The 16,640-nt window shown below is 38.6% G+C and overlaps 3 protein-coding genes across 6 annotated transcripts in view; 1 reads left to right on the top strand and 2 right to left on the bottom strand.

The window, feature by feature from the left end:
* The window catches only part of hykk.2 (hydroxylysine kinase, tandem duplicate 2), a 21,798-nt gene extending 12,676 nt beyond the window's left edge, over positions 1–9,122 (bottom strand). The window contains exon 1 of one of the 2 annotated variants that reach the window (XM_008331518.3): positions 9,023–9,122. In XM_008331518.3, the coding sequence (XP_008329740.2) occupies positions 9,023–9,107 (85 nt within the window). In that variant the 5' untranslated portion in view covers positions 9,108–9,122. The remainder of the gene's footprint in view (positions 1–9,022) is intronic. The other variant, XM_017031323.2, reaches the window with a different exon arrangement.
* nmur1a (neuromedin U receptor 1a) lies at positions 7–5,766 on the top strand. The gene is made up of 2 exons (XM_008331574.3): positions 7–4,201; positions 4,894–5,766. Exons 1-2 carry the CDS (start codon positions 3,289–3,291, stop codon positions 5,277–5,279), a joined length of 1,299 nt encoding a protein of 432 aa, XP_008329796.3. The 5' UTR covers positions 7–3,288; the 3' UTR covers positions 5,280–5,766.
* A 2,238-nt stretch (positions 9,123–11,360) lies between the features above and the next one.
* On the bottom strand, positions 11,361–16,319 carry dynlt2b (dynein light chain Tctex-type 2B). Of its 3 annotated transcripts, none has more exons than XM_008331490.3 (6): positions 16,038–16,318; positions 15,458–15,591; positions 14,578–14,647; positions 14,390–14,453; positions 14,209–14,301; positions 11,361–12,063 (listed from the first exon to the last, which is right to left on the bottom strand). In XM_008331490.3, the coding sequence occupies exons 1-5, from the start codon at positions 16,082–16,084 to the stop codon at positions 14,254–14,256; spliced, it is 363 nt and encodes a 120-aa protein (XP_008329712.1). In that variant the 5' UTR covers positions 16,085–16,318; the 3' UTR covers positions 11,361–12,063; positions 14,209–14,253. The 3 variants fall into 3 exon arrangements, with proteins under 3 accessions (XP_008329712.1, XP_008329719.1, XP_008329728.1); XM_008331497.3 differs by having other exon boundaries at positions 14,224–14,301; XM_008331506.3 differs by lacking the exon at positions 11,361–12,063 and adding an exon at positions 13,978–14,125 and having other exon boundaries at positions 14,224–14,301; positions 16,038–16,319.
* Between the last annotated feature and the right edge of the window lie 321 nt (positions 16,320–16,640).

The following is a 16,640-nucleotide window of genomic DNA, read 5'->3' as shown; positions in this document are numbered from 1 at the left end:
AAGTGAAATCTGTAAATATTTACAGGCCTTAGTATCAGTTCATTTGAAAACAGATATAGAATTTACCCACGAGGCTCAGTATGGAATAATTGAACTACTGAGGATTCCATCTGTGGCCCACATCAGCCGCGTGTTGGGACTTTGTTTCACTCATATTAGGTGAAAACAATTCATGACTCTCAGGTGAATTTTACAATTACTCAAACTCAAGATTACAGAGATGAAAAGGTGAACCCCAGGGTGAATTCAGTCAAACTCCACTAACTTTGGAGCAAAACACAGTAGTAGTGATTCACTGAAGCTTTTTAAAAATGCTCTTGAAATTATCACAGTAGGTTCAGTTCTAGCTGCTTCGTCTCATACTATCCACGAACGTCCACTTCCACACCAATCATCTCCATGCCCTCCTTCATCATCATAGTCATCTTCCTCCCCATGTTGCTCCCTCCCCTCTCTCACCTCATCCCTCGCCCCCTCTACTGTTACCCCGACCATCTCTATCTCAACCTTGTCTCTGTAGATTTAGCTCCAACCTTAGCAGTTCCTCTGATCTGCTTGATTCTCATTCTGTTCTGATCTCAGCGCCTTCATGTCTGCCCAGGTGTATAAACATCATCACAAAGGTCTAATCATCTTTCTAATCTTTTAAACCTTCGCTAGAAATATTGACTTTTCAATTCCGGCTGACACGCATCCACTTTCTTCACCTCTTCTGTCCATTCCTTGTTGACCTGAGGTACTTGAACTGATCCACCTTCTTTCTCACCTTTACAAAAATACACTGAGGTTTCCTCTTGCCCCCAAGTTCCACGTTTGACCCATATATCCACCATCTCTCCTCGGCACAAATCTAAATCTCCTTACAAATTCACACAATCACAATAAAAAACCCAAGCATCTTTAGTGCCACAGCTCAATGTCCAGCTCTGCGTTATTCATCGATATTCCCACTTCTTTCCAAGCATTTATGTTTTTGTCATTTATGTTTTTCTCTACTCCACCATTTCCCCACTGTAACCCAAAGACTTCTGGACCTGGATTTATTCACTACCTCTCCTCATATCTTAGCCTTTTCACCTGCCGCGCTCTGATTCACACTAATGTATTCTGAGACACACGCACCGACTTCCTTCGGCCCATTAAATAAAGCACGCTGGTCCTAATGCAATGTCCGCTGAATGCTAGTGAGCCACGGGGTGCAGCAAATGCTCTGATTGACATTCAGTGCAATCGAATTTTTATCTGATTGACAAGCCAACCCATTTTCTGCTTCTACTGAAACTCAAAGCCAGTGGAGAATGGTAATTGGTGTTCTGCTACTTTTACAGCGGTTGATGTGGTGCCTTAATACCACCAACAACTGATGCTGGTTTGATTAGTGTGGGGGGGGGGGTTCAGACAGCAGAGATGAACAGCATCTCAATGAAACGCAGAAAGACAGGCATCTGATTGATATATCACATGAATGGCAAAAACATATTTCCAAAATTAAAAAAATAAATATCAACAACTAGTCACGTTGAATTGCCGTGAAAACCTTTCTGTTCCTATTTTCCTCATTTTTATCACTTGTTTTGGAAACTCCAAACTTGGACCATTTATGGATGTTTTTTTTCTTTTAACATACAGCTTGAATTTAATTTGATTTGATTTAATTTAGACATTTGCCTTTAAATCAACTCCGTACAATCAACTTGATAATGTGTAGAATATACTCAACATTTACCACATAAATGCACTGATCCTTTAAAATACTTAAAACTAAAATAAAATTTAAAAAAAAGACTTTCAGACATTCCTAACATCCAACTGGACCAATCAATAGGATTTTCCCCAGGACTATCATTAAGGCTGCTTACAGATTAACTTCAATCAGAATAAATACATATTTTTAATAAATTCCTGTTTTCCCCATCATCCAAATCTTAATATCAAATATTATATAAAAACGTTATGATGGAAGAACGGTACGTGATGACTCAGCTAATCTGTCCCTGGACCTGTGATCATTAAACGTGTCCTAATATTCACAGACAGGCTGCCGTTTGATCTCCAGGCTGGCGGCATACACTGTATATGGATGACATGGAACCTTTTGGCAGCGACATGACTTTGATGATAATGTCATGAAATCAGAAAGCTTCCATCCTACAGAAACTATCATCAACTGTTTATGTCGACAAGGTGATAAAGCTCAAAGACAAATATGGTAATGATCAATGAAAAAAATAAATATCTAAACTCCAATCAGGTGGCGTTTCAATAATCAGTCTCCTCAGAGAATGTCAGCTTCCACAGGTCATTTATCACGGCTCAACATTTGCAGTCAGAAAAGGCCACTTGTAGGATTCAGCACGTGTAATAAGTAAATCTTTGCTCAGATGGATTTTGCTGCTGCACAGTCCTGAGGTGACATGGAAAAGTACCATACCTGCCATTAATGGTCACTGTGATCGAATGAGTCATCGCTTCAGGACTCAAGAGTCAAGAATATTATGGATCCACCTCCACATCCTCAGACGAGTCACACAGAAGACACTTTTATCACAGCACTGATGATTTCCGCATATTTCCATGATACATCCATTAATACCTCAAAGAAACTTAGTGGAAAACCTCGTGAAAGAATACACTGATGTAGCAACACATGGCTCTTTAGGGTCTCATTCAGCTACTGCACTGATAAACTCAAGGATGATTCACTGCCTCTTCAGCTTTGGCTGAATGTGTGTGTAGTAAACAGAACTAAAAAAAAAAACATAACATTTCAATCTGGCACAGAGTGTCGTTCTGAGGTGCATTAGCCTAATGCAGTTTTGGTTTTTTGATATATTCAAAACAGGTTTATTAAAGTGAACTCTCCCAGAGTGAGTCACCAGATGAACTCATCGCAGAGGACATTTTGGTCTCATTATTTTAGCTTTTCCCATTAATGATATTTAGTGGAATAACATTTGTTGTAAATGTTTGTTCAGACGAGCAATAAAAAAACAACTCGTCAGGATCAGCCTGTGACTGGACACAGGTTTCTATCGTCAATCAAAACCTTATAGATGTGAATTTTTAGCAGACGGTTTTATCCAAAGGGATCTATATGAGGAGGATTAATTCCAAATCCGATTTCTCGTAGCTGCACATTCGCAGGCATCGACACATTTGAACTCAGTTGTGTGTTGTTGTAAAATCATTATAATTTTTTTGTTCCTTTTTTTTTTGCCTTTAAATGTCACTGTCACACGACTGACTGTTTGACCTAATTTACTTCTCCTCAGACACCCTTTTAGCAAGATGGCAACTTTTAACTGCTCCTTCGATATGATGTCCGAAAAAGGCGGCTGGCTGTGTCCTCTAGGGGAAACGTGTAGCAATCTGACTACCTCGATAAACAGCAGTCACGTCGACATGGACGAAGCGTGTTTGAGCAGGTACCTAGAGAAGTACCTGGGTCTTCGTCGTTCCTCTGCGTTCCTCCCCATCTGTCTCATCTACCTGGTTATTTTTATGGTGGGAGTTCTGGGCAACGTCCTAACTTGTACTGTGATTGCACGCAACAAAGTGATGTGGACCCCGACGAACTACTACCTGTTCAGCCTCGCGGTGTCGGACCTGCTGGTGCTACTCCTCGGAATGCCCCTGGAGCTGTATGAGCTGTGGCAGAACTACCCGTTCCTCTTTGGGAAAGCTGGCTGCCACTTCAAAACGTTCCTGTTCGAGACGGTCTGCTTGGCGTCCATTCTCAACGTCACAGCATTGAGCGTGGAGCGCTACATCGCAGTGGTGCATCCACTTCGGGCAAAGTATGTCGTGACTAGAACCCACGCCAAACGGGTCATCATCACAGTGTGGGGGGTGTCGGTGCTGTGTGCCATCCCCAACACCGGTCTACACGGCATCGCTGTCCTTCAAAGTCAAACCACAGGCCCCACTGGACCTGTGAACGTGGAAATCCCAGATTCGGCCATCTGTACTCTGGTCAAACCCCTGTGGATGTACAATCTGACCATTCAAGTGACCACTTTGCTGTTTTTTGCTTTTCCCATGCTCATCATCAGCATTCTCTACCTGCTGATTGGGCTTCAGCTGAAGAGGGAGAAGATGCATCAGGCTCTCGAGGCAAAGTCGGGCTTTGGAAAGGACAGCTTTTGTAACATTCGTACACAGCAGCAGAAGGCACGACGCCAGCAGGTGACTAAAATGTTATGTGAGTATCACAGTCTTTCCTTTCCCTGGGGAAAACTTCAGTTCATTCAGTTAAAAAAAAAAAAAACATTATCCGTCCATCTACCTGTTCATCCCTGTCAGGGTTGCAGAGAGAAATAGAAGGAATTTCAAAGACAGTCCACAGGTTGGGGACAGGTTGTGCCACCGAGTCCTTCCCTCCCCGGCTGAACCAATGACTTGTTGTAAAATTCTGTATTTTTGTAACCCTGGTGCCTCTCACTGCCTTTGACACACCTGCTACAGCTCTTCTGAGCCCCATCCTGGAGAAACTAATTCAGAAACTCTAGGAGACAAATAATTGTCAACCTCAAGAACAAAAGCCAATTATGTGGACTGGAAATTTAAAAAATAAATAAATAAATAAAATTGATTTTGACTTGTTTTGCTGCTGCACATCGACTTCTCTTTCTCTGTGAAGCCCCTGTTAAAAAGTGCTCAGGACTTCAAAGACGAGCTTTCCAATTAGTTTGCAAAAATGAATAAAAGAGTATTTTTTCTGGAACCAAATCAAAGGTTGCGAGTTCAGGACAGTGATCATTGACACTCAGCCCTGACGGGGACATTTTAATGGAGAGCACAGGGAGCGTGTCGGGCACATCAATCAATGTGATGCTATTAGGTTCCCCCCGGCTGTGACTCATGTGTTTTTCTTTCTCCTGCTGTGTTTTGCAGTTGTGTTAGTCGTGGTGTTTGGAATCTGCTGGGCGCCGTTCCACACCGACCGCCTCATGTGGAGTTTAATTCACGACTGGACTGATAACCACCTGGAAATCTTCCAGTATGTGCACGTTATCTCCGGGGTGTTTTTCTACCTCAGCTCGGCCGTCAACCCTGTCCTCTACAACCTCATGTCCACGCGGTTCAGAGAAATGTTCAAGGAGGTCATGTGCCACCGTCAACACCACGCAACCCCCAGGAAATATTCGCTCAGTGTCACCCGGGTGACGCTCCGCAGCACTCTGAGCGATGCTCCACAAAGCAACGGAGCTGCCGCAGTTGAAGGCGAGGCAGAAGATAGAGAAGCAAAAATAATAGAGGAGACCACTTTTTTGGCCTAATGGCTTTAGGTACTATGGTGTTCTCACTCTCCTGACTCAACTCCACCAGCTCAGTCCTACACCCTCACACACAGCAAATGCATCAGCTAAAAACATAAAAGCCGAACAGAAGAAGCGCAAGGTCGAAAAACATACTGCAATATCGTTGTGTAACTGGAACACCGGTTACTTTTATGATTACTTTGAAACTTTAAACCACAAACAGAACATGGCCGCTTTCCTTTCTCCTATTTACTTGTGCATATGTCACAGTGCAAACTATGATCCACTATAAAAATACAATAATAATTCTCGTGCTTGTGATACCATCTCAACGACAAGCATGCGTTGGTGGAGGCTTCAGCTTGCAGTCACACCTGGCTTGTGTATATAATATATATAATAAATAAAGTATCTAACATATGAAATAGGTTGACGGCTGACAGACACTTCTGCCAAATGCAGGGAGTGTAAAACAATTCATATTTGCGTCACCAAAGTTTTGAAAGAAACACTAGACAAAAACCACTGATGCACAGCAGTGACTAAAAAAAACTTCATGAAACAAACTTTTGTGTTGTACTTGCAACTCACTGCAAAATATTCTTGACATTATTCCATATAAATAATTCCATTATTCCATAATTTGGATAAGTAACAAAAAAATAAAGTAAACATTGATCTACCCAACTTATTTTTGTCCCTGTTCCATCCATACACCAAAAAGAAAGTCAGGTTTCGTCATATTTCTGAATGTCCATTCATCTGGATTAATTAAACCACAGCTACCCTGTGCTTACTTTGATTAAAGAAATCGTTTAATAGTATTTAGTACTAGAATTTAAAGTGAACATAATGCATAAAAAAAAAGAGTCAAAATGCATCGTTATCTATACTAGATGTTTGGCAAGTCAATGAACTAGTGAACTGTGTATATTCATATATCGTGCTAAAAAACAAAATATATATATATACATATATATATATATACACACCAATGTTGCTATATTCCAGTGAACTGCTGCTGCTATTCTGCTCCGTCAAATGCTGTGATACATTTTTGCTAATTATCTTCTTCTTGTACAGGTTGTAATTTCCACTCTGTTCAATACTGTGTTCTTTAGAATGCTGTAAATAACATTGACAAATTAGGTGCATGAGTCATCTTGATCCCAAAATGTATTTACATTCAGTACTTTTATTGCTCTTTGCGTCATGTCTAAGTGCTGTGATCGCCACTGCCGAGCTTTAGATGTTGGATGCCTAAAGATCTGTGTCTGTTGCCGTCAAGAGCAAAACCTTGTTGTAATCCTTGGACGACTGAAGCGTTAGAAATAAATGTTTAAAAAGGCCGTCATTTGTCTCTGAGTTGGGTCTGAGAAGACGAGATAACCCACTGTAGGTTAGTGTGATGACAGTTTAATTGGAAACATCCACCGTGGTTGTACTTCAAACAGCTATTATCATGAAGCACCGGTCCTTTTGTCATTTTGGACAAGAAAGTATTCAAAGAGGATGTGATTTAGGTGAAGAAAAGAACAGAGTAGTTTTAGCTGCAGTTATTATCTAACCTTTTCTCTTGAATGAATTCACTGAGGAGTTTTTTTCCCCTCCTTAATTGACCTGTCAAAACACACTGAAGGTAAAATATCAAAGGAAATTATTGATTAATTATAATTAACTGCAGACGTAGATGTTTAAGTTTATGGCTGATGATGGTGAAAATCTGAGAATTTTATTAACTGCCTTGACAGTCGGTACATCCAGAGTTGGATGTACCGACTGTCAAGGCAGTACATGGATATCCTAAAAAATACAAATTAGCCTTTTTTTTCTTACTAATGTAAAAGCATTTGAGTAAAATGTAGTATAATCATCAGAGGAGGCCCTGATTTCATTGATGCTGGTTCCTGAATCAAATGTTATCTGGGAACAGTGTCTCCTCCAGTCTCTCCTGACATCATTACCAGTGCTCCTGTGTATGGGGGAAGGGGGGGTTACCGTCTGTTACAATCCATTTACACCCGATATATGTGTCATTAAAAGGTTGTTTTCATAACTAGGAAAAAGCTGAATTCAGGTGCAGCCGGTGTGATTTGTTTCCCTGCTGTGTTGGTAGGTGTGAATGAAGCTGTTACAAAACAAAGCTTTTCTTGCAGTAAATGAAAGTCATCGTTCTGAGCCTCAGCTGCGCTGCTGATTATTGCTCACTGTGTGGTTTTACAGCATGTCTCCAACATTTCAAGGACGAAAGGCAGAAAATTAATAATGAAGCAAAGTGGAATCCTAAGGAAATCATTATAGAAAAGACAATCTTTTCTATAATGATTTCCTTAGTATTCCACTTCATACCAATCTGCTATACAGGACATATAGTACTGTATGCATACACACACACATAGATGTATTTATATACACAGTACACTGTGTACTGCACTGCGTTGGTATATGATGCTTTTTAAAAAAAAATCATTGACTTAACGACAGGTGTAAATCATATGTGCACAAATATTGAGAATTAAAGGGTTAATCATTGCCGACGTGACCTTTCAAAGTCTCACACAGCTTGTATTCTAGTTACACACAGTTCATTTTTCCGCTGGTGCCCATGGCAAAACGACGTCTATGCTGTAAGCAACGTACTGATGTTGTATCTTAGCGTCATTCATTAAGTAAAATAATTATAATCAATCACATCAAATAAAACACACACACACACTGGTGTGTTTACCCTAGGTTATAGTGAATATATAATTATCTATCTATCTATCTATCTATCTATATATATATATATATATATATATACACACACACACACACCCACCCACACACACACACACAATCACACACACACACACACACACACTCCAAAACATTGATTAATGCGCACAGTTGCCGATTCGAGGGTAGCCAGATGCTTGACGCCACTGGACCCATTGGCCAGACAGATTATTAACACAAGACATTGGTGAAATACTTAGAGCCGTGTCTCCCCAGAGGGCACAGTGAAGATTGGAAAATAAGATCGTATTAATGCATTGGCACATCTCCGTGTCGATCGGTTTATTGTCAACACAGACACACAGCCCATCTGCTGTACAAGGCCCTGAACTCTGGGGTTAAGCTGTGTTACATATATATATATATATATGGGAAGAACATTGACTACAGATACTGAAAAAGAAAAAAGAAAAATGGACACACAATAGAGACTCCAAGAACTCCAACCTTGAACTTTAAGCCGTTGTTACATTAACATCATTGCATAACAAGAGTAAATGAATAACTTTTGCCAACAAGATACGTCATTTTCACAACAAACAGCTGGTTTTCCAATGGTAGCAAAGCAAATCGATTTCAAAAAATAAATAAAATACAAACAGGTAGGAGAAAGTAAACAAACAAGCTCAGAACAGAACCATGCCTTGGAAAACAAATTCACAGGTAGGAGAAAGTAAACAAACAAGCTCAGAACAGAACCATGCCTTGGAAAACAAATTCACTTTCAGTTTCAGGGAAATAATGTTTTAAAATGTCAAATAAGTCAAAGAGTGTGTGTTTAAACTATGTTAGTAGTTTTTATAGCCATGTATTTTTGCTAAGTGCTTCACAAAATGGTGGCAACACCATGTTCCACCAGACTGTGGAGGTATTTACTGTTATATATCATTAAATATTACAAAAACCTATACAGTATTTAGTTCATATCTTTGTGCTTAAGTTCACACACTTTATTTATAATAAACAAACTTTCACTGACTCACCAGTCTTTTTCTTTAGTTCCTTAAATCTGAAGAGTTGGTAGAGAAGCCATTTTAAGGTTGGCACACAGGAAGTGGAAGAGTCCATTGGGAGACCAAACAGAGGGGGGGAAATACCTTAATAAAAAAGCTCCTGTTTGATTTGGGGGGGGTTTCTGTGTGTTTCTAGTTGGCATTCATTTCATATATTTAATTTGTTTTTTGTTTTTTTTTTAATGAAGAAAAAAATGATTTGACTGGTGAGAAAGTTTTCTAATTTCCATGTAATTATTTTTATAGAACTTTCGTTGCTGCTAGGTTCCTAGAATGCTCAAATCCCTCACTGACAGGAATGTTTGCACAGGTGACTCACATTTTATGCTGAATGTCAAAACCTTTAAAATAATTATTCACAAATGTCACACAGCGGAGCAGGCTTAGCACTAAATATCATAATTTCTAGAATTATGACACTTTATTCTAGAAGAATAAAAAAGTTCTTCTCCTCTCCCTGATGTGTAAAAGCTCTTGACATTCAAGAAAATACTTTTATTCTATATATTTTTTCTAGTTCACATTTGTATGTTTTTCTATTAGGTTTTATGTTTTTCCTTATATATATATATAAAAATATTTAATTCCCGAATATCAGGATCATTTCACACACACACACATGCATATTAGACACTGTCGATTTACTGAGAATGAGACAGCAGTGAATAAGACAATCTGTAAAGTCATCTATGTAATGACTACAACGCCCCGAGGATTCATGTCATGTCCCTGAGTCAAAGAGGACAGGATATTAGTTTTCCCTGTTTTTTTATTCTCATGAAACACATACATGCCAGGGAGGGAAAAAAACATTTTTTATTTTATCACTGGTATGCTAAACGAGGACGGAGACATCGATCAACAACGTTGTAGACTTTACACCGAGGTGCTGTTGTGTAAATGTCCAGTGTAAGCCACTGCGTTTTTCGTCACATCACTGTGGCCCCTACAGAAAAAGCAGCTTTAAAAAGCTCTTAAAGGATTATAATGACGCATGTTCCCAGGCGGCCAACTCTAAACCATTTGTTTTCTTCGATTGTCATTGCATGTAGGTCATATATATATATATATGTATATATATATATATCCATAACCTGCATTTGTTGTAACGAAACTGATTACATGTTGTATTTTTAGGCTGGATTAAGCGCATTTGTACACATGATTAATAGAATTATATATTTATATTTTTTCCCTCGTTACTGTAATAAAATAATTCAATTTCAATGTGGCGCAAAACAACCTAAAGATTTTTTTCTTGTTAATCCATATGAAAATTACAATAATAATAGGCTTAGAAATTTGTATTTTGGGAAACAAACATGTAACCAGTGGCGATGCATTTGCAGCAAATTACTGCATTACATCTGAGAAAAATTATCAAATTATCTTCGGCCGAGACATTGTATAATATCCATAATATCTTGTAATGATGGAACCGTCAGATGCCTGCACTGCTCAAGGCGAAGATGACATATGTATATATATATATATGTGTGTGTGTGTGTGTGGATATAGACATACTGTATGTGGGGAAGTTGGTGACATTCCCTGCTGCTCCTGCTTTGATGAATAACCTTTATGAAATGCAAATCCTCCAAAGTAGGTACTGCTGTGACAGCAAGACCATAACATGAAAACCTTAACGCTGTCCTGAAGACTGTCCTGTTCATGAATAGCATGTATATTTAAATCTTTAATAATCCTACTATGGGGAGGTGGTGCATAAAATCACCACTGAAGCAGAATTCAGTGTAAAAGACAGTAAAGACGGCACGTCCTCATACACACACTGAAACCACAAAAGGCTCAAATTAAAAAGCACTCCAACATCAAGTGTAATGATTAAAGGGATAGTGATGTGTGACGTGCTGATGTTCAATCTGTCAGAGTCAATTAGAACACAGGACCATGACTGGGTCCTGGGAGAGTAATGTGGCCACGAATGTGCACAGAAGGAATGAAAGTTGAAACAAATCACTGATTCATAAAGACCATGAAAGTCATCGTGTGGTTTATTTCTGAGCATCTCAACCATTAAATGTATTTAGTCATGGTGCCTGCAGTAATGGCCCCTTCAACATCACTCAGCCTCACATTTTCCCCCCATAGTTAGACTGTAAAGGGAATTGCTCTCCCTCTCTCTCTCTCTACAGCCACAGCAGCTATGGATTATGTTTTGAATGACAGGTGTCTGAGTAATTCCATTGGCTTTAAACCGGAAAACAATTTTAGCCCGAGAGATTTCTCTGAAAAATCAATGTACCTGTATGTAATCACTACAAAGAGCCTCAGGGGAGTCAGTCAATGGACATATGTGGAATAGAGAGCAGCCGTTTAAGGACGTATGGTGTCAAACAGGTAAAGAGCTGAACTCTGACTGTGCTTCACGTGCAGCTGCAGGTGAGGAGTCAATACTGTGTTGGATCACACTACGCCACAAGGTCTACATCTCTTAGTTTATTTTATATTTGAACACAAGGGAAAGACATATGGACATGTTAGTGATGTACTGAGTTCAAGACTCAGAAAGTTCACAGTTCAAAAAGAAAAAACAAAATGACAGAACATTTTATAGTAGAGAACTAAAAGCCCATGCAATTCAATGTCGTCCAGAAAGAACTGATATGAAACATACAGTACTAGTTGTAACACAGACCATCACAATACATCCTTTAGCTCACCAATCAAAATTAGTTTTAAATTTTGACTGGCTTGACTGACCTAGCCAAAGATTAATTTGGCACATCGTTTTGTCTGCCGCCATCTAGTGGCATTAACTGAAATTGCAATCCTTACAACAGGGATTTAAACCAGACTTTACTATACGTTGTACCACTGAGTGGTGGAACAGATCAGAAAGCCAAGCGGGCCGCATCTGGCCCACGGGTCGTAGCTTGCCCACGTCTACTTTAGCCTGTACTGTAGGACTGCAGACAGTAGAAAGGACACGGCTGAGTATAATCCAGGTTGTTTGAAGGATTCGCAGGACTTCCAGTTGCTGTGTAAGCCTGTGAGAGAGAAGGAAAGCTTAACTAGATGACAAGTGATATGAATCTACATCCCTCTGAAATGATGATGGTATTGGCTGTGTTTGCACAGGTGCCTGCATTTAAACCTTAAAGTAGTAACTGCTCATTTCTGTTACTGTTGGTCAATAGCAAAGCTGTGAAAACATGAACAGCGTCCAGCAGCCTTTTCTATTCCCCGGTGACAGTTGCCATAGTGACAATGTTGTTGCACTGAGTTGCTGTATATATGGTTTCATGTTTGTTAGATGTGACAAATCCATGTTCGAGATAAGACGCTACCCTATAGCATGTGGTCCCACTGGAGCGGACGGTAAACAGCCTCTTTCCTGCCCGATGATGCACAGCTACTATTACACTAAACACACGGTATTGTAGGTTAGGGCGACAATTCAGCTCCAATAAAAATTTAAAAACAAAGCTTTGTGGTTCAAGAAGTAAAACTTGAATCGGAATATAAAAAAGGTCTAAGCCCACTAGACAAATGTAACTTTTCACATCTTGAAACAACAAATTATCCAATTTAACTTAAATCTTCTGAAGACTACTATCAGTTTTACTCTGATGAAGCTTTTTTTACTATGTTTCTATGACTTTTCAGAAGTTCTGAAAAGTGAATATTTAAAAAATTCTTATTAGTAGTATTACTGCAAATAACGTCTTATTTTACCAATGCAACAAACACTCAAAACTCTTCCACTAGGTGGCAGAAGATGGCTATAAAAACAAAACAAAATTAGACAGTTGAAGAGGATCTTCAATTGTCTTTCTTCAATTCCTGCCAGTATACATATGCATTATGGTTGTGTTCAACTAAACAAGCCTAGGCTTCACACTGAGTAGGTAAATTGTGAGTAAATTGAAAATCAAAGATCATAATATTTCATTCAAAATTGTGTTAGAGAGTTAGAACCTAACTCTCTCAGTCAAACTTGAAACTGATATATGTGAATGAGTTGGGTGAGTGAAAACATCATGTGAGTGTCATTCCTATTGATGTCACTGATATATGAAAGCTACTAACATATCAATCACAACTGGTTCGTACATTTCAAAGCATTAAATCCAATGAATCCCATTAAGGCATGTTTATGCAATGAGCGTGTGAGTCATTGAACTAATTACTTCAGGTGGGCGTGATCCCTCAGTTACTCACTTCTGTCTCATTACTCTTTATACTTTGAAAGACATCTAGTTTTCCCAGAAAGAGATGCTTTGGAAGAGATGAGTGGAAAATGACCAATATTTAAAAATAAATAAATAAAAATGAGTCACTGCCATCACACAAATACAACTGGCCAACTTGACAGCACCAGAAGTAATGATGAGAACCTGTTGAAGTAGTGCATACTTTGTGCACATATAGTAAGTATTTTTAGTCACTCTAATACTACATATACATATACATGTTTCAAAATAAGAGCATAATGAATAACGGTCTTTCGTTGTGACATTTTAAGTGACTTTTCTATATATATTCGATATTTATAAACCAAACCAAAGCACACGTGTGGTGTGAAAGCTCAAAATGACAAATGAAAATGATGTCTTCCCTAATATAGTTTTATGATAAGTACTCCTTTATGTACTATATGCACTTGTGAACCACTTTGGTCAAATAAAAGAACATAATCTATAAAATAAGGTTTAACTTCCCTTCTCTTCAAATAAAAGAACATAATCTATAAAATAAAGTTTAACTTATGTTCCCTTGCCTGTTAATTGAAAATCTTGTTTTTTATTTTTATGTTTTTCATTGGTCACTGTAGCTGGCGGTGCATATCGCCAAAAGTAAGTACATCGTTCGGTTATTTATAACAAATATGTTACAAATTATTGAGTCGTTTGTGGTTATTTAAATTTACAATTTATTTACCTATTGAGTCGTTTGTGGTTATTTAAATTCACAATATTTTTTTTTTCTACATTAGGACAAATAAATTCACTGCCATTAAAAGAATAAGCTTGGGGAAAATGAGGAGGTCCCCGAAGAGTCCGTGTCCATTTACTGCAGAGCAGCTTCAAGCACAGGTGTCCATCACCACTGCAGTGATGCAGCAGGTGTTTTGATTTCCAAACAAACAAAAATGTTACATTCACAGTACATTACTGGTAGCAGATGTTCACCTCACTGCTTTTCACCTGAGACATCTGTTATCCATCCTCTCATCTTCAGTAGTAATAGCTTCCAAAAACTGCCGCCAGGCAAAACAAGCTGTCCTGTGAGGTAAAACACAGAGATGAAAAATAAAGAAAGAAAAAACTGCCTTCCCTCCTATTCCCACACTACAAAAAAGAAAACACTTACATTCATGAATAAATCTTCCGCATAGTTGTCGGTGTCTGCATCCCAGAAACACCTGGATGACATTCTGGAAATCCAAGGTGGGAAAGGTCAAAAAGGTCACACTTTTTACATCACATTTAATAAAATTCATACTCAGAGAACAGTACGCTGCCGTATAACGGACTTTATTTATGGTACAGTACACTCACTTGACTCCCTGCCCCCGCTGTTCTCCTATCACCACCTGCACAACAAGCTTATATCTGTCAAATCCAGCACCTGTTGAAAAGAGAAATAAGCCGATGCACAACAGTGTGACAGGTCCCACGCACAGGATGTGATTTTTCTTCTCAATAATCAAAGACTAAATTATGCTGCCACAAAGAGGACAGACACAAAGAAAAATGCCACTTTTTGGAACACGTGTAATTACTTTTCTATATAGGAGGCATTTGAATGTAGGACAGGCTTTCGCTGTGACAAAAGAAGCTTTAGGTATCAGAAAGAATGAAAATATGAATATGAAAAAATGTTATGTGGATGTCTGTTGTCCTGAAATGTAATGTAAATTATATCAGTCTTAAGGTTTGAATGTTTCTGTTCTACCATTAAAAAATATGAGCAGCCCAGAATTTATATTAAATATAAATATAATGTTATATAAAAATATAATGTGTCTGACCACAAAGAGAGTGAAAATTTAGTTGAATAAAATATATAATAATAATAATTAGAACTTTTTTGATCTCATATTTGGGAAATTCTTTTCGTTCACAGCATATACTGTATGGTGTTAACAGGCAAGTCTTTGGGAATCGAACCCAGGACTCTTTTTTTAGAATATAACATTCAAAAACCAACTTCATTTCATTCATTGTTATGCTTGTTTTTAGATGAAACAGAACATACTGATAGTGATTTTTTTGCTTTCCTCAATCCATAATGCACAGTTTCCTCCTATGTGAGCACTCAGAAACAGAGAAGTACAGGAAGTCCCATCAGTCATCAGTCACTTCAGTGTGACAGAGTTGACATCAGAGAGCAACAGAGTCCCAGAATGACATGTTAAAGCAAAATCAAATCACTCACTCTTTACTTTGTCCTTAATGCAATCTGCCAGAGAACGGGACAACTCTGAGACCTGCTCGGGGTCGTACTGCACACCAGACAATCGCTCTCTCACTATTTCACGAATGCACTCCTTCACAACGGCTGGTTTAAATCTGCAAGATTCAGCAGGCAGCAACAAAGAAGGACAGAAATGTGAAATCACAGCAGTTTGTCAACAATTGACATCCACTCTGAGTCTTTTTAATAAATCATATAAAGGTAATAGACAATAGAGGGAGAACCAGTGACTGAACTAATGAGAACTAACTGGATAAATTCAGTGAGAACTTGATAAATTCAACTTGGTAAATTCAGTGAGGACATTAGGAACACGGAGACAACAAAAACATCACTGCTCAATTTTCTCGTCCAAATAAGTTTCACAGTCACAGTCTTTCCAGTACACGTGATTCCTATCGACAGTTTTGCTGGTTACTTTTTTAGAAGAAACGCAACTGCGCTGACTGTATTAATAAACATGTCGTTATCAGTAAACACAACACTGGCTAAAAGCTAACTTTGACTTTACAGTCGACAATAAACAATATGGCCGACTCACTTGTGCTGGTAATTAGGTCGTATGAGGTATGAATCGGAGCCTTCCATTGATAATAAATTGATAAACACTATGAGGTATAACGCGAGAGATACAGGTACACCGAAGCTAAGAGGCTAACGTTAGCTGAAACGTTACCATAGCGACAAACCGTCAGTTTCCTGTTTCAAAATAAGAGCATAATGAATAACGGTCTTTCGTTGTGACATTTTAAGTGACTTTTCTATATATATTCGATATTTATGAACTATCTAGTGTACGGCTGCGCCCTTTAAAAATCATAGCCACGTTGCAAAAGTGACGCCGGTGTATTTTCGCTACTACGCTATTTACACTCTGGTGTGTTAGCCATTTTATAAATTGGGACTTTGGAATATAATAAAATTACCTGACTGTTGGCCATAGATGTTCAGAAGTATTGGACCTTGCTTTACCACAGCCATAATTTTAAATTTTGAAATACCCGAGATCTGCTTCTGTCAGCAGATCACGGGTATTTCCACTACTGTGTTGATCCAAATTCCGTGCTACCTGCATATCCATTCTGTATGAGCAGAACTTTGTCTTTTTCACCACATCCCTGCTGTCTTTTTGTTTGTTTGTTTG

This window comes from Cynoglossus semilaevis, chromosome 2 (genome assembly GCF_000523025.1).
Source record: "Cynoglossus semilaevis isolate Cse_v1.0 chromosome 2, Cse_v1.0, whole genome shotgun sequence".
NCBI classification, from domain to species: domain Eukaryota; kingdom Metazoa; phylum Chordata; class Actinopteri; order Pleuronectiformes; family Cynoglossidae; genus Cynoglossus; species Cynoglossus semilaevis.
The sequence above is the reverse complement of the archived record's forward strand: the minus strand, read 5'-3'. Positions and strand labels throughout refer to the sequence as shown.

What these genes read in the sequence shown, in the direction of transcription:
- nmur1a (XM_008331574.3), top strand. Translation starts at nt 3,289, where the DNA reads ATGGCAACTTTTAACTGCTCCTTCGATATGATGTCCGAAAAAGGCGGC. An exon ending in GCAGGTGACTAAAATGTTAT is followed by an intron (nt 4,202 to 4,893) that starts GTGAGTATCACA and finishes TGTGTTTTGCAG; the next exon opens with TTGTGTTAGTCGTGGTGTTT.
- dynlt2b (XM_008331506.3), bottom strand. Translation starts at nt 16,084, where the DNA reads ATGGAAGGCTCCGATTCATACCTCATACGACCTAATTACCAGCACAA. An exon ending in CGACCTAATTACCAGCACAA is followed by an intron (nt 15,592 to 16,037) that starts GTGAGTCGGCCA and finishes TGAATCTTGCAG; the next exon opens with ATTTAAACCAGCCGTTGTGA. An exon ending in CATTAAGGACAAAGTAAAGA is followed by an intron (nt 14,648 to 15,457) that starts GTGAGTGATTTG and finishes TCTTTTCAACAG; the next exon opens with GTGCTGGATTTGACAGATAT.